At 41.8% G+C, this 25,398-nt stretch overlaps 1 protein-coding gene across 2 annotated transcripts in view; it reads left to right on the forward strand.

The window, feature by feature from the left end:
* The window catches only part of lrrk1 (leucine-rich repeat kinase 1), a 252,945-nt gene that overhangs the window by 167,109 nt on the left and 60,438 nt on the right, over nucleotides 1-25,398 (forward strand). For both annotated transcript variants that reach the window (XM_043677668.2, XM_087981352.1), the window contains 5 exons: nucleotides 3,422-3,671; nucleotides 12,602-12,771; nucleotides 14,005-14,202; nucleotides 15,133-15,410; nucleotides 17,327-17,521. In XM_043677668.2, coding sequence (XP_043533603.2) covers nucleotides 3,422-3,671; nucleotides 12,602-12,771; nucleotides 14,005-14,202; nucleotides 15,133-15,410; nucleotides 17,327-17,521 — 1,091 coding nt within the window. The remainder of the gene's footprint in view (nucleotides 1-3,421; nucleotides 3,672-12,601; nucleotides 12,772-14,004; nucleotides 14,203-15,132; nucleotides 15,411-17,326; nucleotides 17,522-25,398) is intronic.

Genomic DNA, 25,398 nt, shown 5'->3' on the forward strand with positions numbered 1-25,398 from the left:
TGCTTCCACCACCACCTCTGTCACTGTGCTCCAGGCACTCACCACCCTTTGTGTGAAAAACGTGCCTTGCACATCTCTTTAAACTTGCTCCTTGCACCTTGAATCTTGGTCCCCTTGTAATTGCTCCTGCACCCTGGGAAAAAGCCTTATACTTTCCACTCTATCCATGCCACTCACAATCTTTTAAACTTCTATCAGGTCGCCCCTCAAGCTCTTGCATTCCAATGAAAACAAACCCAGTCTACCCAACCTTTCAACCATAGCTAAAAAAAAAACCCATACCAGGCAACATCCTGGTAAACCTTTTCTGTACCCTGTCCAAAACATCCGCATCCTTCTGGTAGTGTGAACTGTATGCAATATTCCAAGTGTGGCCTAACTAAATTCTATAAAGCTGCAGCATAACTTGCCTATCCTTATACTCAGTGCTTCTTCCAATAAAGGCAAGGATGCCGTAGGCCTTTTTTTACTACCTTATCTACCTGCACTACCATCTTCAGTGATTTGTGGATTTGCACACCCAGATCCCTCCGCATGTCAATAGTCCTAAGGGTTCTGTCATTCACTGTATAATTTTTACCTGTACTTGACCTTCCAAAATGCATCACCTCTCATTTGTCTGGATTAAACTACATCTGCCATTTTTCTGCCTGTACTTCCAGCTGATCTGTATCCTCTGGCAATCCTCCTCACTATCTGCAACTCCCCCAATCTTTGTATTGTCTGCAAACTTACCAATTAGATCAGCTACATTTCCCTCCAAATCATTTGTGTAGATCACGAACAGCAGAGGTCCCAGCTGTGATCCCTGTGGAAAACCACTAGTCACAGCCTTCCATTCTGTAAAGCATCCTTTTACCGCTACCTTCTGTCTCCTATGACTAAGCTAGTCTGAATCTATCTAGCCAGCTCACCCCGATACCAGGTGACTTTCACCTTTTGTACAGTCTGCCATGAGGGACCTTGTTAAAGGGTTAACTGAAGACAATAACAGGCACTTTTCATTCATCAATCATCTTCGTCACCTCCTCAAAAAAATTGATCAATTTAGAGAGGCATGACCTCTACCACACACAACCCTGCTGTCTAACACTAATTAGGCCATTCGCTTTTAAATGCTTATAGATCTTGTCCCTGAGAATCTCTTCCAATAATTTCCCTACCCCTGATTTGAGAGTCACAGGCCTATAATTTTCTGGATTATCCCTATTATCCCTTTTAAACAATGGGACAATATTGGCTATTCTCCCGTCCTCTGGCACCTCACCTGTGGCCAAAGAGGATACAATGCTCCAGCAATTTGTTCTCTTGCCCCCTCCGATATTCTGCAGGACTTGGGGACTTACCCATCTTAATACTTTTTTATGATGCTCAAAAACCTCTTCCTTTTTGATCGCAACTTGGCTTAGAAATTCAACACTCCCTTCTCTGAAATCATCCTCCACCAATTCCTTTTCTTGCATGAATACTAATAGAAAGTATTCGTTTGGACTCACCTGCCTCTTCTGGCTCCACACACAGATTCCCTCCTTTGTCCATGGAGGGAACAAAGGAGGCCAACCCTTTCCCTAAGTACCCGCTTGCTTTTTACTTATGTATAAAAAGCCTCCTTAATCCTGTTTGCTAACGACTTTTCCTGATCCCTGTTAGCCTTTCTAATTCCATGCTTAGATTCTTTCCTACTTTCCTTATATATTTCAAGGGTTTTGCCAGTTCCCATCCTCCTAGACCTTGCATATGCTTCACACAAAATGCTTCACAAAAAGTTCACATGCAGAGAAATGATATAATCGTGTCAGAACCCATGTCTTTTTAATTTATTTTCGAAGCTAGGGACAGAAATGAGGAAAAGGTGTTTTTTTTAAAAACTAATGTTTGAAATGGTAGCTGCTGTTTTGAAAGCAAGTAACCTTGATACACATGGCAGACATCGTAAACAACTGCTAGTAATTGAAGTTCAGATTGCACAGCATAGGGGCTGGGGATTTGTACTGATGCAGCTCTTGTGTGCAACAAGATGTTGATTGGTCAGTAGACTCCTATCGAGTTATCGATGAAAGAGAGCTTTTGCTTGCTGAAACCTGGATTCTCAGGTGGCTGAGCAGCTTGGAGCTGGAAAGAATAACAGAAAGAAAGAGAGGGAAACTGAGTGCGGATCTTCTAACAGCCTAGAAGCTGCCTCTTCTCTGAAGTCAAAAACTTAGTTTAAACCTAAAGAAACTAGTTACCTTGTCTGTAGCAGTTGCTATAAGCCGTGATCTTTGAATTCATAATCATACATTTTCCAAGTGATTTCTTACAAATGATATCTGAACTACAAGGGTCTGGTCAGCCAAGAAAGATCAGTCCAGTATTGGAATCCTGAAGTAAATAATGTTAAACTGGCTTTCCAGTTTTCTACCTCCTTCAATAATCTATTTTCCCTACTTTGTTTGCATGTGGAAGGAGGGGTTTTAGTAAGCAATGATAAATGTATCTATTTAGCTATAGTAAAATTTAATTACTTGTAATAAATAATAAATCTTCAGCATAGAAAACTGCTCAGTGCTTTCTATTAACCTTGGTCTGAAAGTCAGGTAAATTGGACTGCTGTGTGTACCATTTTTTAAAAAAAGTTGAACATTTGGCATGACTCGAAGTAGCAGAATTTGATTTGTGGCATACTAGCCCAGTGAGTCGTAACAAAGATCTTTATTATAAGAAAGTTGGTGGGCAAGGTAAAGGCTGTGATTGTGTCAATTGTATTGGGTTTTGAGTCCACACCGAGGGTATTTTGTACAGCTTTGGTCCTCTTGTCTAAGGAAAAAGGGGACATTTGTTCAAGGTGAGATGGGTGCGCACTAAAGATTCACTGGATTGATTCATGAGGTGAGATGATTATGTGAGATTGGAGAGAGTGAGTTTATACTTTCTGGAGTTCAGAATTAGGTAATTTCATTGAAGCATTTAGCATTTTGAAGGACTTGTAGGACAGATTCTGAGAGACTGTTTCTCCGAGAGAATCTAACATTGAAAGTCATTAGTGGCTGACCCCAATCCTAAGACTGAGAAATCTCTTCCCTCGAGGTTGAATGTTTGGAATTCTGCACCTCTCAGATCTGTGGGTGTTCAGTCGATGAATATAATGAAGATTGACATTAATAGATTTTTGGATGCTAGGAGTGTTAAGGAATATGGGGGTAAGGGAAGAAAATGGTGGCTAAGTCCAGCACTGATTCTATTGAGTGATGGAGCTTCAGAGTCTGTATGACCATTTCGAGCTCCTATTTCCCATGTTATTTCAAATTGCTGATCAGGTCATCAAGCTGCTGATTGTGGAATTTTGCTTTACACAAATTCACTGCTTTTAGAAATTTCAACAGTAAGTTTAAGCCAGAAACATTCGAGACAGATCTTTTCTTTAACCCCCTCTGACTGACAGCTCTTACAGGCACAGAAGCAGATGGGACTCCCTTGGTCGAACAATACGTTCCGTGTCCTCACTGCAGCCCCACAGCAACAGGGGAAGCTCAAATCCACACCCAGGTCCATGGCCTGCATTACTTCAAAATGGAGGACTGCTTGCTCACTGCCATCGAGCGCACACACATTGAGTGCCCCAACCACCCAATGGACCCAGTCTCACTGGAGGAGCTAGTTCCAGAGCTTTTTATGACAGATTTCCCAGCCCGGTAAGAACCTTGTGAAAATGGAACTCTGGGATGTACATTATGTTGTTGGGCTTAACTGTTTAATAGGAGAAAGTGAGGACTGCTGATGCTGGAGATCAGAGCTGAAAAATGTGTTGCTGGAAAAGCGCTGCAGGTCAGGCAGCATCAATGGACCAGGACAACTAACGTTTCGGGCATAAGCCCTTCTTCAGGAATGAGGAGGGTGTGCCAAGCAGGCTAAGAAAAAAGGTAGGGAGGAGGGACTTGGGGGAGGGGTGTTGGGAATGCAATGGGTGGAAGGAGTTAAGGTGAGGGTGATGGGCCTGAGAGGGGGTGGGGGCGGAGAGGTCGGGAAGAAGATTGCAGGTCAAGAAGGCAGTGCTGAGTTCGAGGATTGGGACTGAGAAAAGGTGGCCCCTCTCCGGCCCATCGGGTACATGGCTTTGTGCGTGGGAAATAATGTCTCACAAACTTGATTGAGTTTTTTGAAGAAGTAACAAAGAAGATTGATGAGGGCAGAGCAGTAGATGTGATCTATATGGACATCAGTAAGGCATTCGAAAAGGTTCCCCATGTGAGACTGATTAGCAAGGTTAGATCTCATGGAACACTGGGAGAACTAGCCATTTGGATACAGAACTGGCTAGTGGGTGTGAAACTGACAGAGGGTGGTGATGGAGGGTTGTTTTTCAGACTGGAGGCCTGTGACCATTGGAGTGCCACAAGGATCGGTGCTGGGTCCTCTACATTTCGTCATTTACATAAATGATTTGGATGCGAGCATAAGAGGTACAGTTAGTAAGTTTGCAGATGACACCAAATTTGGAGGTGTAGCGGACAGGGAAGAGGGTTATCTCAGATTACAACAGGATCTGGACCAGATGGGCCAATGGGCTGAGAAGTGGCAGATAGAGTTTAATTCAGATAAATGTGAGGTGCTGCATTTTGGGAAAGCAAATCTTAGCAGGGTTTATACACTTAATCGTAAGGTCCTAGGGAGTGTTGCTGAACAAAGAGACCTTGGAGTGCAGGTTCATAGCTCCTTGAAAGTGGAGTCGCGGGTAGTTAGGATAGTGAAGAAGGTGTTTGGTATGCTTTCCTTTATTGGTCAGAGTATTGAGTACAGGAGTTGGGAGGTCATGTTGCGGCTGTACTGGACACTTGTTAGGCCACTGTTGGAGTATTGCGTGCAATTCAGGTCTCCTTCCTATTGGAAAGATGTTGTGAAACTTGAAAGGGTTCAGAAAAGATTTACAAGGATGTTGCCAGGGTTGGAGGATCTGAGCTACAGGCAGAGGCTGAACAGGCTGGGGCTGTTTTCCCTGGAGTGTCGGAGGCTGCGGGGTGACCTTATAGAGGTTTACAAAATTATGAGGGGCATGGATAGGATAAATAGACAAAGTCTTTTCCCTGGGGTCGGGGGGTCCTGAACTAGAGGGCATAGGTTTAGGGTGAGAGGGGAAAGATATAAAACGGACCTAAGGGGCATCTTTTTCACTCAGAGGGTGGTACGTGTATGGAATGAGCTGCCAGAGGATGTGGTGGAGGCTGGTACAATTGCAACATTTAAGAGGTATTTGGATGGGTATATGAATAGGAAGGGTTTGGAGGGATATGGGCCGGGTGCTGGCAGGTGGGACTAAATGGGGTCGGGATATCTGATCGGCATGGACAGATTGGACCGAAGGGTCTGATTCCATGCTGTACATCTCTATGACTCTATGACTCTAATAAGAAAAAGAGCAAAGATCAGAGACACCAGGTAGCAGTGTAGAAGAACTGACGTGTGCTGGGGCGGAGATCAGTATTGGTTGCTTGCTTAGGCTCTGAGTGGCTGGGAACATCACAAAGAATAAAACAGATGATAAAGAAGAGAATTAAACCTGGGGACTTTGCTTAATGTACATAGAGGGAAACTCTTTCACTATTGAACAAATGGTAAGCAAGAGATGGAAACCAAGAATTCTCATGAAGCACCAAATAGAAGGAAGGTTTTTGAGCTGAGTACTTTCAGTTCATGATTGGTTTCACCGTATCATTGATTTAGAGAGAAGAGATGGGATCAATGAGGAAAAAGAGACATTTAAAAAGATCGGTTTGTAATTTCTAAAATTCTATGATGTTGGGGGGTGATTTAAAACCATCGGCACTGAGCTGAATTTCAGGTGTTGTTCCCTATGACAAGTGACCCCACATGCTAAACCACTACCCTTTGTATGATCTCTCGGTGATCCGGTGCTATGTCACCTGGATTAAGTGTGAAGTCCAAGTACAAACCAGGATTGACTAAGGTTCTAAGTGCAGCGTTACCACCTTCACAGGAAACCCAAATGAAGATTAGAGTCTATGTAGATAGCAATCAAACTTTCAGGGATATCTCCTGATGTTGGCAAACCTCCAATCTCTCATTGGCAAAAAAGAAGGTTCGCTCACTGGTTTATGTTTTGTTTAATATGTTCATAAAGAATTGTTTCCAGAGCAGGGTAAATAAAGTGGAAACAGTAGATGTAATATATTTGGATTTTCAAAGGCATTTGATGTATACTGCACATAACTACATAAGGTAAGTGTGGGAATAGTTTATCAGCATGAATAGAGGATTGACTAACTAATAGAAAGCAAAGAGTTGGGGTAAAGGGGGCATTTTTAGAGTAGCAACCTGTAAGTAGTGGAATGTTACAGAGATTAGAACTGGGTCCACAATTACTTACAATATATATGAATGACTTGAATGATTGAAATACTATCGCCATGTTTGCAAACGGTACAACAATAAGTGAGAAGGGAGGATGACATACAATCAGCACACTGTGTTTTTTGAGCCACCACACACTACAGCACAGACGAACTTCGAAAAACAGAGGAGAACCACCTATACGATGTATTCAAGAAGAACGGATACTCAAAAAACACAGTGCGCAGATTCCTCAAGAACAAACCATGACAAGCAGACCAAACACAGCCAGAAACCCTAACCACCTTACCATACATCAAAGAAGTTTCAGAAATGGCAGCCAGACTACTGAGACCCCTCGGAATCCGAGTAGCACACAAACCCACCAACACTCTCAAACAAAAACTAACAAACTCAAAAGACCCAGTACAACCCATGGACAAGACCAACGTCATCTATAAAATTGCATGCAAGGACTGCCACAAACACTACGTAGGACGAACAGGAAGAAAGTTAGCCACCAGGATACACGAACTCCAGCTAGTCACAAAAAGACACGACCCCCTCTCCCTCATAGTCCTACACACGGATGAAAAAAACCACCATTTCGACTGGGACAACACATCTATCCTGGGACAGGCTAAGCAAAGGCATGCCAGAGAATTCCTAGAGGCCTGGCACTCCAACCACACCGCTATAAACAAACACATAGATCTAGATGCCATCTATCAATCCTTCAGAAAACGAACAGGAAATGACATCACCACAAACCCCAGGAACACCATCCAGGACAAACATATAAATAGAAAGCAGGAGACAACAGCTTCGCTTCACTTGGAGGTCGCCACTGATGATGTTACCTAGCCAGGTAATGAAACGTCTGGATATCAAACCTCCAGCTCAGTGAGCAAACCTACACCCTAAACCTCAACCTGAGCTACAAACCTTGCGATCCATAACAATCATTTAAAATATGAGAAAAAGCAATGTAAGCAACAGAGAAAGCAATTTCTATCCTTTCATGAATGCCTTTTCTAATGCCTCATGACGTAACTCAATGTAGGTGTATCTGATGTACAAACCCTCCCCCAGCAAAACTGTCAATAGTTATACCACATTTTGGGAGCAGAAGCACATAACCTTCTTTTCTATCCAATATTTTAGTTAGCAGTATACAGAATCCAACAACAAAGCAGCTTGTTTTGGTGAATGTTTTGCTTATTAAACAATTACATTTTATATTGTTGTAAAGGGAGACATGTTGCCACAATTTATACTGCTGGAGAAAAGGGTCCAAATTCATTGGCAAGCCAACCTTGGAAGAAACGATGGGAAACAATAGATTTATCATGTTCCCAGTTAATTCAAAAAAGACACAGGCTTGCACATATTCCCTTTTTGCAGAGATTATAGGCCTCTATGTATGAATGTGTGTTACTTCCAGAGAACATACATGAACCAAATTACAAGTTTGACAAATTATCTCAAATTGATAATTACTATCATCCCTATTTACACACGTGGAATTGTTCAGTGAATGCTTTCCAATCGCAGAAACACATCAAACAGCAGACATTTTGCATTGAATTTTGCTACTGTGGCCTGGTTGATTGCAGTCTGTTGTTTACCTACCCTCTCTAATCTACCTGTCATTGTGCCTGTCCATGACAGTCACTACTAGCAATACTATCACAATGTCCTTGTGGAGATGAAATTCCAACATCACATTCAGTGCTCCCTTCATTGTATGTCACGCTGTCACTACATTAAATGGGGTAGATTTGAACTAGATGCAGCAACTAAAAACTGGGAATCCATGAGCTGCTGTGTATCATCAGCAGCAGCAGATTACATTCAACCATAATGTGTACACTATGGTCTGGCACATCTTTCATTCTGTCATTAGTAAGCCAAAGGGTCATCCCTGACTCAATGAAGAATGGAGGAGGGCATGCCAGGTGCAGCACCAAACATTGTCAAAAAGGGTAGCTGGAAAAGCACAGCAGGCCAGGCAGTTTGCTGCTTAACCTGCTGTCCTTTTCCAGCACCATCCTTTTCAAATCTGGCTCTCCAGCACCTTCAGTCCTTGCTTTCTCCTAGACATACATAAAAGTGAAGTATCAACCTGAAAAACTATACCACAGAACTATTTGCATCCAAACAATGGAGCTCTATTCCTGATGAAGGGCTTTTGCCCAAAACGTCGATTTTCCTGCACCTCGGATGCTGCCTGACCTGCTGTGCTTTTCCAGCACCACTCTAATCTAGACTCTAGTTTTCAGCATCTGCAGTCCTTGTATTTATCTAATGAAAACAGCATGCAATAGACAGAAAGTAGTACCACAATCAACTGATCAAATGAAAATTCTGCAGTATTTCTGCATTCACTCATGAATGATGGTGGACAATTAAACAACAAACAGGACAGACCTTTACAAACATCCTTAGTGATGGGGTAGCCCAGCGCATCAGTCATCTTCAGTTAGGAATGTCAAGTGGATGATCCGTCCCAGAATCCTCCTGAATGACCAGCATCACAGATGCCAATCTCCACCAATTTGATTCATGTGATATCAAGAACCTTCAAGAGACACTGGATATGGTAAAAACTATGGGTCCAAATAAATTTGTATCACTTGTGCTCTACGCCCTGAAATAAATTGCTCCAGTACATCTACACACTGGCATCTACCCAGCAATGTGGAAAATTGCCCATGTCTTGTATACAAAAACCAGGATAAATCCAATCCATGTATCATCCCATCATTCCACTCTCAACCATCAGCAAGATAGTAGAATGTACAGTTAATAATGCTATCAAGCAGCACTTACTTGGTAATAACCTGCTCACCAGTGCACCACTGGGTTCCACAAGGGCCACAGAGCTCTTGACACTAAATGTGGATGTTAAAAAAAGCTGAAAGCCACAAATAACATGCCTATCTTTGACATCAGTCAGCATTTGACTAAGAATTGCATCAAAGAGCCCAATAAAACTAAATCCAAATGGAATAATGAGGAAAACTAGCCACTGGTTGAAGTCTTGTTTAAGACAAAAGAAAATTGGTTGTAGTTGTTGGAGGTCTATCATCTCAGTCCCAGAATGTCACCACAGGACTGTCATCTCAAGGGAGTGGCTCATATCCAATCATCTTCAGCAGCTTCATCAGTGACTCTGTGTATAGATTGAGATTAGAAATGTGGATCTTTGCTGATGACTGCACAATGTTCAGCACCTTTCACCACTCCTCGAACAGAAACAGTCAGTGTCTGTATGCAACACGTTCTGGACACCAAGCACATTTGGGCTGATAAATGGCAAGTAATGGTCATAACCATACAAGTGCCAGGCAATGACAAACTCCAATAACAAAGAATCCAGCCATCTTTTGGCGTTCAATGGCAGTGCCATTGCTGAATTCAGACTATTAAAATTCTGGGAGTTACAGTTGAAAATAAACTGAATTGAATCAGCTTTTTATTATTGTGGCTATAAGAACAGGTCAGGGAATTCTGTGATGAGTAAATCACCTGATTCCCTGAAACTAGGCCATCTTGCTAAACCTGAGCTGCTTCACACTGCTACTATGCAGTGACATTACCAGTGGTATTTTACAGAGTGCAGCCATCATTCCATAAGACAATTCAGCCTACTGCACAACTAAGCACCAGTGCCATATTTCAGCATTTGATGCCAGGTACATGGGTTGTATGTCACAATAATTGGCCACTCAAATGAAACAGCATGCTCAATCCATTGTAATCGACAGAGTATAGAGTGTACTCAACCAATCTATAATTACAAAACCCAAAACAAAATGTAAATTATTAGCTGTGACTCCATGTTTAAGTAACACTTGCTGACCAATCCTGAGTATGCTAATAGCTACAGTAATAACTAGTTTGGGATAATCAATTGAGCTTGTAACATGGTTAATTTTAGAACATAGATCATAGAACAGTACAGCACAGAACAGGCCCTTCAGCGCACGATGTTGTGCCGACCACTGATCCTCATGTATGCACCCTCAAATTTCTGTGACCATATGCATGACCTTAAATGTCCCCAATGACCTTGCTTCCACAACTGCTGCTGGCAATGCATTCCATGCTCTCTCAACTCTCTGTGTAAAGAACCCATCTCTGACATCCCCTCTATACTTTCCTCCAACCAGCTTAAAACTATGACCCCTCGTGTTAGTCATTTTTGCCCTGGAAAATAGTATGGGCGGCACGGTGGCACAGTGGTTAGCACTGCTGCCTCACAGCGCCTGAGACCCGGGTTCAATTCCCGCCTCAGGCGACTGACTGTGTGGAGTTTGCACGTTCTCCCCGTGTCTGCGTGGGTTTCCTTCAGGTGCTCCGGTTTCCTCCCACAGTCCAAAGATGTGCAGGGTCAGGTGAATTGGCCATGCTAAATTACCCGTAGTGTTAGGTAAGGGGTAAATGTAGGGGAATGGGTGGAACCTCCTCTGAATCCTCTCCAAAGCATCCACATCTTTTCTATAATAGGGCAACCAGAACTGGACGCAGTATTCCAAGTGCGGTCTAACCAAAGTTTTATAGAGCTGCAACAAGATCTCACGACTATTAGACACAATCCCCCTGTTAATGAAAGCTAAAACACCATATGCTTTCTTAACAATCCTGTCCACTTGGGTGGCCGTTTTAAGGGATCTATGTACCTGCACACCAAGATCCCTCTGTTCCTCCACACTGCCAAGAATCCTATCCTTAATCCTGTACTCAGCTTTCAAATTCGACCTTCCAAAATGCATCTCCTCGCATTTATCCAGGTTGAGCTCCATCTGCCACCTCTCAGCCCATCTCTGCATCCTGTCAATGTCCCGCTGCAGCCTACTACAGCCCTCTATACGACACCTCCAACCTTTGTATCATCTGCAAACTTGCTGACCCATCCTTCAATCCCCTCATCCAAGTCATTAACAAAAATTACAAACAATAGAGGCCCAAGGACAGAGCCCTGTGGAACACCACTCACCACAGACTTCCAGGCAGAATATTTTTCTTCTATTACCATTCTACTCCTTCTATTTCCTTCTTCTACTGTTGGCCAGCCAATTCTGTATCCAGACAGCTAGGTTCCCCTGTATCCCATTCCTCCTGACCTTCTGAATAAGCCTACCATGGGGAACCTTATCAAATGCCTTGCTGAAGTCCATATACACCACATCCACAGCTCAACCTCATCAACGTTTCTAGTCACATCCTCAAAGAACTCGATAAAGCTTGTGAGGCATGACCTGCCCCTCTCAAAGCCATGTTGACTGCATTTAATCAAGCCATGCTCTTCCAGATAGTCATAAATCCTATCCCTCAGAATCCTTTCTAACACCTTGCAGACGACAGACGTGAGACTTACTGGTCTGTAATTGCCGGGGGTTTCCCTATTTCCTTTCTTGAAGAGAGGAATTACATTTGCCTCTCTCCAGTCCTCAGGTACGACTCCAGTGGAGAGCGAGGATGCAAAGATCTTCGCAAGTGGCGAAGCAATTACATTTCTCGTTTCCCAAAGCAGCCAAGGACAAATCTGGTCTGGGCCTGGCGACTTGTCAATCTTAATGTTTGTCAAAATTTTCAGCACATCAGCTTCCTCTATCTCTATCCATTCCAGCATGCACACCTGCTCTTCAAAGGTTTCATTCACTACAAAGTTTGTTTCTTTCGTAATGACAGAAGCAAAAAACTCATTTAGGGCTTCCCCCACCTCCTCAGACTCCACACACAAATTCCCAATGCTATCCGGGATCGGCCCTACTCTTTCTTTGACCATTCTCTTATTCCTCACATAAGTGTAAAATGCCTTTGCTAAAATTTTAATTTGCTAAAATCGATACGCAGAGTCCTGTTCTCTGCAAGCAAAATAAAAGTCCTAGCCTTGCTCCATATTTTGAATCACCTCGGGACTTGGGGAGCTCTCTCTATGGAAACTTCTTGACCAATCAAAGTTGCCGAGGAAACCAGTCAACCCTCTTCTCCTATAATTCGTGATCTTTTGAAATTTGACGTTTTTGTACTTGTCCTGATGAGTGCAAGATGAAAAGTTTCAGCAAGACATCTCTTCACAGCACGATTCAAGTTGTGTACCGCCAAGTGACAATTACATTTATATCAGTCTAACTAATATCTGACTCCTACTCATTTTAGCAGAGGGTTAGTATAAATAGTTATCTCTGTGTTGGTCTTTGCCTAAATTGAATTATGAAAAGTTTACTGCAGTGTTGTTTTTATAATTGTGTTTAATGCTGTTGTGCAGGTTATTTCTAGAAATGAATTGTCTGGAACAAAGTGAATCTACAGACAATATCCTCGGACAAGGAGGAAGTGGAACAACAGTGTACAAAGCAAGATATAACACCATGCCAATAGCGGTCAAGAAATTCCACTTCAAAAAATGTGGACAGCAATCTGATGGCATCAATGAGGGTAAACATCTTAGAATAAATATGTTCAAAAATAATAGCTGAATGTCACGAGTACATTTAAGTTTGGAATTGTGTTCCTCTTCTTTATACCAGTAACATTATTTCAATAGGCAGGAATCTGCTGAACTAGTTTGGGATGGATTGTGGAATTTTAAATGTACTGCCAGGAAATCTTGCCAGTGTATTTTTGAGACTTCCCCTGATATCCGGCATTACCTTGCATCAAAATGTTTCGGCATTTTCTACTCTGAATGGTTATATTGCATAATGGATTGTACGCAGACACTAGATGCTTTTACATGCTGATTCTATGGGATATCAGCATGATGGAAAACGTTTAAAAGGCCAGTTTTGTCTCCAACACTTCAGTCTTGCTGTATGATATACCATGTTATAATATAGAGTATCATAATATATAATGTATTATTTAAAGTTAACAGTGGGTGATCTTGTATACTAACAATTAATGCTTGGGAATCTTAATTATTTATGGCTATTAATAAGACATATTGAATATGAAGACTAACAATGTTAAGGATAAGCAATGAAAGATATTAAATCTTAAGAATATCCGAAACTAGAGGGGGTAGGTTTAAGGTGAGAGGGGAAAGGCTTAAAAGGACCTGAGAGGTAACTTCTTCACAAAGACAGTGGTGCTTGAATGGATCAAGCTGCCAGAGGAAGTGGTAGAGACAGGTACAATACATTTTAAAGACGTCTGTATAGGTATATGAATAGGAAGGGTTTAGAAGGAACGGGGTCAAATCTGGCAAATGGGATTTGATCAGATTGGGTTGTCTAGTTGGGGTGGGTGAGTTGAACCAAATGGTCTGTTTCTGTGCTGTATGACTCTGACTACCTAGCACTGAGTGATGTTGAATATTAAAGGTTCAAAGGGTGGGAATGTTATTAATTCATTTTCAAGTGTTATTGACAAGGGTGTTGCTGATATGGCTAGGATTTGTTATCTATCTCTAACTGTCCTTGAGACGTTGGTGATGAGCTGTCTTCTTAAACAATAGTATTCCTTGGGTTTTTGGAACACCCATAGTGCAGTTAGAAAGCAAGTTCCAGGATGTAGGCATACCAACAATGAAGAAACAGGAATATGATTACAAGGTTGGTGTGTACCTTGGAGAAAGAGACAAGTAGAACTTGACAAAAGTTAAAGCCTGGATCTTGGTCTCTATTCCCACATTGATACAAGTTATTTTTTTCAAATCTTCCATTTCAGACTCAATGTTCAGACATCTGGAGGCCATGGAGGCATTACGGAATTTCTCCGAGTTCCGTCAAGAGGCCAGCATGCTTCATTCCATGCAACATCCGTGCATTGTGTCACTGATTGGCATTAGTATTCACCCACTTTGTTTTGCCTTAGAGCTGGCTCCATTGGGCAGTCTGCATACAGTTTTGATTGATTATGCTGAAGGTAATAGTGAAGAACACATCCACTTAGTGGAAACGTGATTTGGACGTGCCTGTGTTGGACTGGAATGTACAAAGTTAAAAATCACACAATACCAGGTTATAGTCCAACAAGTTTAATTGGATGCACTAGCTTTCGGAGCGACGCTCCTTCATCAGGTGGTTGTGGAGTACACAATTGTAAGACACAGAATTTATAGCAAAACGTGCAGCGTTACATTGTACTACGCTCAAAAACTGCATGAATCCATGTAAGATTCTGTTAATTTATTTTTTAGATTAGAATCAGTCTGAACATTATGGCACAGACAGCAGCACACAGGGGGCCAATACCTTCAACACATTATCTGGGCTGACACCAATTGTTAAAGTTAACCTGAGAATGTAACTTTTAAAAAAAGTTTTGTGATTTACATATGAAAGAAGTGAAACTATCATGGCCATTCTAACAGATGAGAGACTTAACAAACAATCAAGGTATAATTTCAGTTACATCACACTGTAAACTTTTGCTGTAAATTCTGTGTCTTACAATTGTGTACTCCACAACCACCTGATGAAGGAGCAGTGCTTTGAAAGCTATTGCTTCCAGTTAAACCTGTTAGACGATAACCTGGTGTTGTGAGATTTTTAATTTTGTGGAAACAGTATTTAATGCATCCTGCAGAGTCCTCGACAATCACCAAAATAAGGTACAGTGTGAGAAAAGTTTGGATTTGGGAGTACAAAATCTAAATATGGAAAATTAGAATTACAAAGAATTCAAAAAAGAATTGTAGGATATTTTATGGACCTCCTAACTTGAATTTTTGAATAATAAAGTTTCATGATTTACCTTTGTTTTAAGTTTTATCAGTCTGTTAAAAAAATGTTATCTAAGATAAATTAAAATTATCATTGTGAAAACCTAGAACAACTGTTCTCTTTCAAACAGGCGCTTCATTTATTCCCCTGGGACATATGTTAACTCATAGAATAGCCTATCAAATTGCAGTTGGCTTGGCATACCTGCACAGAAAAAATATCATCTTCTGTGACCTGAAGTCGGATAATGTTTTGGTTTGGACTCTGGATTTGACAGAAACAGTAAATGTGAAGCTGTCTGATTATGGAATATCTCGTCAGTCATTCCATGAAGGAGCCCTTGGTGTTGAAGGTACTCCTGGATATCAGGCACCAGAAGTCATGCCTGGAATTGTTTATGATGAAAAGGTGAGAAGCAGAGTTACTATGTTCAAAGTGTTGCAATTGTGAACTGAGTAGAATTGAATTTATTGTCATGTGTACCGAGGCACAGTGAAAAGCTTTGTCTTGGGAGCAATACAGGCAGGTCACAGAGTTAAGTAGCACAGATAAGTAAATAATAGATAGATGACGGCAAAAATAAAAACACAGATACAGCTGAATGTTAAGAGTTTCTGAGTCCATTCAGTATTCTAACAACAGTAGGGTAGAAATTTACGAAACCAGATGGTACGTGTGTTCAGGCTTCTGTACCTTCTTCCCAACGGTAGAGGTTGTAGGAAAACATTGCCAGGGTGGAATGGATCTTTGAGAATGCTGGTGGCCTTTCCTTGACAGCGGGCCTGGTAGACAGAATCTCTAGGTGGGAAGTTGTCTGGAGTAATTTCTGATCAGGTAGTACTGTGTACTTTATTGCTCAACATCAAGCTACAGTCCTAGTAATTGTCGTTAAGCTGGTTTAGTTCCTTTTTTTTCACAATTATGTAGTATTTGAATCTTTCTTCATTCGCACCAATTCTCCTTGCTTAATACCTCCCCTCCATACCACTTACCATATCCAAATCAGGTTCCACCATAGCCACAGTCCACAAGCAGTTATTGTCAAAGTCATAAATGATGTCCTGTGTGACTGTGAAAGGATAAGTTCTCACTCATACCTTACTCCATCTTCTGAGGCCTTCGTAACCACACCATACTCCAACACTTATCTACTGACTATATTTTCCTGATTCTGTGCTCATCCATTTAACCAGAACCAGAGACCAATGAATCTCTGTAATGACTTTTCTTCTTGCTCCCGCACCGTTACCTCTGACCCTCAACGGTCTGTACTTGGCTTCCCTCTATTTTTCATCTACGTACAATCACCCAGCAGATCTTATGAAAACACTTACGATACACTCATTATATATGCTGATGACCTCCAGTTCTACCTCACTACCACCTCTCTCAACCCTTCAATTTTCTGTAAGATGTTGTTTGACAACTTGTCTGACATCTACCAGTGGATGAGCAGGATTTCCTCTGCATATTACACTGCATAAACGTGAACTCTCTAAACTCTTCCAAATCAAGCAATCCCCCCAAGCTTTGACACCAAACCAGATAATATGGCAAATGGCAAAACTTTGGTCAAAGAGGAAGGTTTTAAAGAAAGTCTTAAAGAAGGGGAAAGAGCTAGAAAGGCATAGGGGTTTAGCCAGGGAATTCTGAGCTCAGGGCCCAAGCTGCTGAAGACCGACCTGCCAATAGTGGAGAAGGTAAAACTGGGGGACCATCAAGAGGCCAGAATTCAAAGAGAACAGGGAGGATCATGGGGCTGGTGAAGATTACAAAGAACAGAAGGCGCAAAACCTTCAAGAAATTTGAAACAAAGGATAAGAACTTTTTTTAAAAATTCAGTTTTAAATGTTTAATTGTATCTTATGTCATGCAAAGAATCAGCCAGATGGGACAGCTCTTTACAGATACATTAAAGTTTCAATTGCATCAGGAGCCAGAGGACCAAAATAATGTATTTTGTGTATTTAAAGTCTTAATCACATATTTCTATTCTTACACACTTTACACTCCTGTTCCCAATCCCCTGAAATATTTTAAACAAAAAAACTATCTCAATAGGTACACTATCTTCAGACCTCCATTCTGTAAAATCTTATCTTGCCTGATACCAGAGCAGATGTGAAAGATAAATGAGAAAGGGCATAACAGCGGGAATAATCTGTTACAGAAACTACATAAAAGTATCTAAAACAATAAGGATTAAATGTTATAGAACATTAAGCCTAACAAAAGATAAAACATTGAATATTTCAAGCAATGAACGGAGAATAAATGTGCATGGTTGTGCAAGCATTCCAAATAAACCTACCTTTTCTTTTAAGGTTGACATGTTTTCATATGGAATGGTTTTGTATGAATTGCTGTCTGGGCAACGACCAGCCCTCGGACAACACCAGCTGCAGATTGCTAAAAAACTGTCGAAAGGAGTACGACCTTCCCTGGGATCCCTGGAACAAGTGCAATTCCATAGAATGCACAATCTGATGGTCGAGTGCTGGGATACAAAGCCTGAAAAGGTAAAGAACCGCAGATGATGGGATAGGAAGGTGAAAGGTCAACAATTTGTATTCGTACCGTATTGAAAACAGTCTGACGCACTGTGTAGAGTGGAGAAAAAAAATACAGCAATGAACAAGGGAGCAAAGGACAAACCAGTTCTAATTCCACAGACAGAAAGTTCAGATCTCTTAAATCTGATGCAGCAGCCAATTTTCTTCCCTCCCTTAGGTACAAGGCTTGCTAATCTAATGACTGAAAACTTAAAATATATGTGACTTCAACCACTGTGTACTTTAACTACACTCTTTCTTTTTGTATATTAATAGAAGCTTTTACTGTATGTTATGTATGTTTCTTGCTAGCTTAGTCTCATTCTCATGTCTACCGTTTGTGTTATTAACTTTGTTATTTTTCCAAGCTTCTGGTTTATCGCTAATCTGTGTAGTATTGTGGACATTTTCTTTCAATTTGATAATATTCTTGACATAGCTACAGATGGTGCATTTTTCATGTCTGTCTTTCTCAATGGAATATACCTTTACTTAACATTTTGAGATTTCTCCTAAATTGTCTGTCACTGCTTTTCCAACATTATACTTTTTAACCTATTTTCCCAGTCCATTTTAGCCAACCGTTGAAGCCTTTGCTATTGCCTTTATATAAGTTTAAGATTCTAGTTTCAGGCCCAAGTTTCTCATCCTCAAGATTTAATAACTAATCAAGCCTATCTTATTACACATTACCTGGTGTAAAATAATCTGTCCAATGATTGGTTTCTCAGCAGACTGCTTTAAGAAACTATTCCAACTGCTCATCTTCATGGCTCCCTTTGCCAATTTGTTTTGTTCAATCTGTCCGAAGAATAAAATTACCCACAATTATTGCAGAACTTTTCTTACAATTCTTGTTTTTTTTTCATTTAATAGTTTCTGTCAGGGGCCAATAAACTACATCAGTGTCTCACTTCCTTTGCTATTGCTTATCACCACCCAAACCAATTTTACATCTTAATCTGCTGAGCCAAGATCATTTCTCACTTGTGAACTAATCACTTATTTTATTAAACAGATCTACCACATTTCTTTTTCCTTTTGTTTTATTGCTTCCTATCTCTTCCTATCAGGTATCCTTGAATATTCAGTTCCAAGCCTTGATCACTTTCCAACCACATCTCCAATAACTTATGTCACAACCATTTATTTCAATCAATGCATCCATCTTACATATAAACTAGGAACAAGAATAGGCTATTTGGCCTTCAAGCCTGCTCCACTATTCAATATGATCATTCCCACTTTCTTTTGATACCCTTTGATGTCTTTAATATCTAAAAAAGCAGAATGTTCTCAGTCACCCAGCTTCCCTAGCCTTCTGTGACAGTGAATTTCACAGGTTGATCACCCTCTCAGTGAAGAAATATTTCCTCATCCCAGACCTAAGTGGCCCACCTGGTATCCTGAGACTGTCGCCCTTTATTATGATTGCTGAATACATTCAGATAAAGAGTCTTTAATTTTTTTTTACTTTTTTTTCTTACTCTGACCTATTTTCTGACGCTCTATCATGTTTATATGCTGTGTTCCATCCTGTCACGCTTTGCTTATCACTCTTTTGCACTATTGTGTGAGTCTTTCTCATTAACAATCTAACTGTCTCGTCAAGAGGTGAGGAACATGCACTTGAATAAAGTCAGGGATTGAACAACAGAGCAGAGCGAGCATAACTGTCAAGGATAAACACTAAAAGTATTGAGAGCACAAGGGAAGGTGCTGATTGCTAAGGATTTTTATAAGTTGTTAGTTTATTTTGGTGAAGTTTCATGGCAGAGATCCTCCAGTCTTGTAGAATGTACATTCTGTGACCCGTCAGTTGGAGGATGTTGATCTTTCATTCAGAGGTTGAAGCCAGAGGTCAAACAGAAGCTGGCATCACTGCAGTATACAAGTCAGACTGAGGGCTAAATGTGTGGCCACACAACAACTGAAGGGAATGTAGGCAGAGAGGGAATGAGTGACCATCTGGCAAGTAATACAGGAGCTCTCAAAATGCATCTAGCTCTCCCATCTCAGTTTTGAATACAGGTGCGAATGATGATACATCTGGAGAGTGCAACTTGAGCTAACTTCATAACAGCACACCTCCACATAGTAGGCAGCTCTGAAAGGTTAGATAGCATGGAAACCAGAGAGAACTGGCAAAATGGATACACAATTGGGTTGATGGTAGAAAGCAGAGGGTAATAGAGGAAGGATGCTTGTCGGACTGGAGGACTGTGACGAGTGATGTCCCTCAGGGGTCGGTGCTGGGCTCATTGCTGTTTGTTATCCAAATCACTGATATAGATAACAATGTACAAGGTATGACTAGTAAGTTTGCTGATGAAACTAAAATAGGTGGTATTGTAGACATTGAGGAAGGTTATCAGAAATTGCAGCCGGACCTTGATCAGCTGGGGAAGAGGGCCAAGAAATGGCAAATGGGGTTTAACTGGGCGGCACGGTGGCACAGTGGTTAGCACTGCTGCCTCACAGCACCAGCGCCAGAGACCCGGGTTCAATTCCCACCTCAGGCAACTGTCTGTGTGGAATTTGCACATTCTCCCCATGTTTGCAAGGGTTTCCTCCGGGTGCTCCGGTTTCCTCCCACAGTCCAAAAATGTGCAGGTTAGGTGTAATGGCCATGCTAAATTGTCCGTAGTGTTAGGTGAAGGGGTAAATATAGGGGAATGGGTCTGGGTGGGTTGCTGTTCGGAGGGTCGATGTGGACATGTTGGGCTGAAGGGCCTGTTTCCACACTAAGTAATCTAATCTAATCTTAATATAGATAAGTGCGGGGTCTTGCATTTTGGGAAGTCAAATCAAGGTAGGAATTTCATGGTGAATGGTAGCGTCTTAAGGAGTGTAATGGAACAGAGGAACCTTGGAGTTCAGGTGCACGGTTTTTAGCATACTTGCCTTCATCAGTCAGGGCATTGAGTATAGAAGTTGAGAAGTTATGTTGCAGTAGTGCAAGACGTTGGTGAGGCAACACCAGGAGTATTGTGTTCAGTTTTGGTCACCTTGTGATAGGAAGGGTGTTATTAAACTGGAAAGAATGCAGAAGAAATTTACAAGGATGTTTAAAACTTGACCTACTCTTGGGAAATAAGGCAGGGCAGGTGACTGAGGTGACAGTGGGGGACCACTTTAGAGCTAATGACCATAATTTTAATATTTTAAAATGGTAATGGAAAAGGATAGACCGGATTTAAAAGTCAAAGTTCTAAATTGGAGAACGGCTAATTTTGATGGTATTAGGAAAAAGCTTTCAAATGCTGATTGGGGGCAGATGTTTGCAGATAGAGGGACAGCTGGAAAATGGGAAGCCTTCAGAAGTGAGATAACGAGAATCCAGAGACAGTATATTCCTGTCAGGGTGAAAGGGAAGGCTGGTAGGTATAGGGAATGCTGGATACCTGGAGAAATTTGGTTAAGAAAAAGAAGAAAGCATAAGTCAGGTGTTGACAGGAGGGATTGAGTGAATCCTTAGAAGAGTATAAAGGCAGTAGGAGTATACTTAAGAGGGAAATCAAGAGGGCAAAAATGGAACGTGAGATAGCTTTGGCAAACCGGGTTAAGGAGAATCCAAAAGGTTTTTAGAAATACATTAAGGACAATAGGGTAACTAGGGAGAGAATAGGGCCCCTCAAAGATCAGCAAGGCGGCCTTTGTGTGGAACCATGGGAGATCGGGGAAATATTAAATGAGTATTTTGCATCAGTGTTTACTGTGGAGAAGGACATGGAAGCTGTAGAACATGGGGAAATAGATGGTGATATCTTGGAAAATGTCCATATTACAGAGGAGGAGACGTTGGATGTCTTGAAACGCATAATTGTGGATAAGTCACCAGGACCTGATCAGGTGTACCCTAGAACTCTGTGGGAAGCTGGGTCCCTTGCTGAGATAGTTGTATCATCAATAGTCACAGGTGAGGTGCTACAAGACAGGAGGTTGTCTAACGTGGTACCACTACTTTAAAAAGGTGGTAAGGAAAAGACAGGGAACTATAGGCCGGTGAGCCTGATGTCAGTGATGGGTAAGTTGTTGAGGGAATACATTTACATGTATTTGCAAAGGCTGATTAGGGATTGTCAGTGTGACTTTGTGCATGGGAAATCATGTCTCACAAACTTGATTGAGTTTTTTTGAAGAAGTAACAAAGAAGATTGATGAGGGCAGAGTGGTGGACATTATCCTTATTGACTTCAGTAAGACGTTTGACAAGGTTCCCCATGGGAGACTGGTTAGCAAGATTAGATCTCATGGAATACAGGGATAACTGTATTGGGTTGACACGGTGGCTCAGTGGTTAGCACTGTTGCCTCACAGCGCCAGGGATCCGGCTTCAATTTCAGCCTCAGTAACTGTGTGGAGTTTGCACATTTCTCCCCGTGTCTGTGTGGGTTCACTCAGAGTACTCCGGTTTCCTCCAACAGTCCAAAGATGTGCAGGTCAGGTGAATTGGCCATGCTAAGTTGCCCATAGTGTTAGGTGCATTAGTCAGGGGTAAATATAGGGTAAGGGAATGGGTCTGGGTGGGTTACTCTTTGGAGGGTTGGTGTGGACTTATTAAAACAAAGGGCCTGTTTCCGTATTGTAGGAAATTTAAATTAATTTAATTTCAAACTAGTCATTCGGGTACAGAACTGGCTGGAAGGTAGAAGATAGAGGGTGGTGGTGGAGGGTTGCTTTTCAACTGGAGACCTGTGACCAGTGGTATACCACGAGGATCGGTGCTGGGTCTGCTACTTTTCACCATTTATATAAATGATGTGGATGTGAACATCAGAGGTATAGTTGATAAGTTTGCAGATGACAGCAAAATTGGAGGTATAGTGACAGCAAAGATGACCTCAGATTACAACGGGATCTTGATCAGATGCGCCAATGGGCTGAGGAGTGGCAGATGGAGTTTAATTTAAATAAATGTGAGCTGCTGCATTTTGGAAAAGTAAATTTTAGCAGGACTTATACACTTAATGGTAAAGTCCTGGGGAGTGTTACTGAACAAAGAGACCTTGGAGTGTAGGTTCATATCTCCTTGAAAGTAAAGTCGCAGGTAGATAGGATAATGAAGGAGGCGTTTGGTATGTTTTCCATTATTGGTCAGTGTTGAGTATAGGAGTTGGGAGGTCATGTTGTGGCTTTACAGGACGTTCATTAGGTAACTTTTGGAATACAGTGTGCAATAGTTCTGATTCCTCACAACTATCGGAAGAATGTTGTGAAACTTGAAAGGGTTCAGAAAAGATTGACATGGATGTTGCCAGGGTTGGAGAATTTGAGCTACAGGGAGAGGCTGAACAGGCTGGGGCTGTTTTCCCTGCAGCATCGGAGGCTGAGGGGTAACCTTATAGAGGTTTACAAAATTATGAGGGACTTGGATAGGGTAAATAAACAAAGTCTTTTCTCTGAGGTGAGGGAGTCCAGAAGTAGAGGGCATAGGTTTAGGGTGAGAAGGAAAAGATATAAAAGGGACTTAAAGGGCAACTTTTTCACACACATGTGTGGAATGAGCTGCCAGAGGAAGTGGTGGAGGCTGGTACAATTGCAGCATTTAAAAGGCATCTGGATGGGTATTTGAATAGGAAGGGTTTAGAGGAATATGGGCCAAGTGCTGGCAAGTGGGACTAAATTAGGTTGGATATCTGGTCAGCATGGATGAGTTAGACCGAAGCATCTGTTTCTGTGCTGTACATCTCCATGACTCTATGTTGCCAGGAATCAAGGGTCTGAGTTATAAGAAGAGGTTAGACAAGGTAGGACTTTTTTCTTTAGAATGTAGGAGACCGAGGGGAGATCTTCTAGAAGTGTATAAGATCATGAAAGGCAGTGATAGGGTGAATGCACTCAATTTAATTCCCAGAATGGGGAAATCAAGGACTAAAGGGCATCTGTTTAAGGTAAGAAGGGAAAGAATAAAAGGGAAGCTGAGGGGTAACTTTTTACAAAGAGGGTGGTACACATATGGAATAAGTTGCCAGAGGAAGTGGTTGAGGTGGGTACATTAACAACATTTGGTTGAGGGATTGAGAGTGATTTAGCAGTTTGGATCAGAAATTGGCTAGCTGAAAGAAGGAAGAAGGGTGGTCGTTGATGGGAAATGTTCATCTTGGAGTTCATTTACTGGTGGTGTACTGCAAGGATCTGTTTTGAGTCCACTGCTGTTTGTCATTTTTATAATTGACCTGGATGAGGGCGTAGAAGGATGGCTTTGTAAATTTACAGATGACACTAAGGTCGGTGGAGTTATGGATAGTGCCGAAGGATGTTGCATGTTACAGAGGGGCATAGACAAGCTGCAGAGCAGCTGGGTGGGTTGCTCTTCGGAGGGTCGGTGTGGACTTGTTGGGCTGAAGGGCCTGTTTCCAAACTGTAAGTAATCTAATCTTAATAAAAAAAGCTAGGTTGAGAGGTGGCAAATGGGGTTTAATGCAGAAAAGTGTGAGGTGAAAGAGAACAGGTATACATACTGGGCTAATGATAAGATTCTTGGCAGTGTTGACGAGCAGAGAGAGATCTCAATGAAGGTCAGCTTGGTGAAAGTGAGGACTGCAGATGCTGGAGATCAGAGTCTAGATTAGAGTGTTGCTGGAAAAGCACAGCAGGTCAGGCAGCATCCGAGGGGCAGGAAAATCAACTTTTCGGGCAAAAACCCTTCATTCCTGATGAAGGGCTTTTACCCAAAATGTCGATTTTCCTGCTCCTCTGATGCTGCCTGACCTGCTGTGCTTTTCCAGCAACACTCTAATCTCAAGAGAGCTTGGTGTCCATGTACATAGATCCCTGAAAGTTGCCACCCAGGTTAAGAGGGTTGTTAAGAAGGTATATGGGTGTGTTAGCTTTTATTGGTAGAGGGATTGAGTTTTGGAGCCACGAGGTCATGCTGCAGCTGTATAAAACTTTGGTGTGGCGCACTTGGTGTATTGAGTATAGTTCTGGTCACTGCGTTACAATATAGGAAGGATGTTTTGGAAAGGGTGCAGAGAGGATTTACAAGGATGTTGCATGGTATGGAGGGAAGGTCTTATGAGGAAAGGCTGAGGGGCTTGAGGCTGCATTTATTAGAGAGAAGAAGGTTGAGAGGTGACTTAATTGAGACATATAAGATAATCAGAGGGTTAGACAGGGTGGACAGGGAGAGCCTTTTTCCTCAGATGGTGATGGCTAGCACGAGGGTTCATAGCTAGAAACTGAGAGGCGATAGATATAGGACCGTTGTCAGAGGTAGTTTCTTTACTCAGTTTTAGGGGCGTGGAACACACTGCATGCAATGGTAGTGGACTCGCAAACTTTAAGGGCATATAAATGGTCATTGGATAAACCTATGGATGAAAATGGAATAGTGTAGGTTAGATAGGCTTCAGATTAGTTCCACAGGACGGCGCAACATCAAGGGCAGAAGGGTCTGTACTACGCTGTAATGTTCTATGTTCTATTTAAAAGGCATTTGGACAAATACATGAATAGGAAAGGTTTAGAAGGATATGGGGCAAGTGCAGGGTAATGGGGTTAGTGTGGCTGGACATTTTGGTCATCACAGACCAGTTTGGGCTGAAGTGCCTGTTTCCGTGCTGTAAGACTGTATGACTCTAGGAATTCAACCCATTGAATCCATAGCAACCCTTCAAAGAGCATCTCACCCAGACCCTTATCCATGTAACCCTGCTAATGACTAATCCAATGTCTTATCCATCTAGCATGCACATCCCTGGATACTACGGGCAATTTAGCATGACCAACCAACGTAACCTGAAAATATTTGGACTGTGGGAGAAAACCAGAGCATATGGAAGAAACCCATGCAGACATGAGAATGTGCCTTCTCCGCAGGCAGTCGCCGAAGGGTGGTA

This window comes from Chiloscyllium plagiosum, unplaced genomic scaffold, assembly GCF_037043375.1.
Source record: "Chiloscyllium plagiosum isolate Xiang-an unplaced genomic scaffold, Cpla_swu_hap1 HiC_scaffold_39, whole genome shotgun sequence".
Taxonomy (NCBI): domain Eukaryota; kingdom Metazoa; phylum Chordata; class Chondrichthyes; order Orectolobiformes; family Hemiscylliidae; genus Chiloscyllium; species Chiloscyllium plagiosum.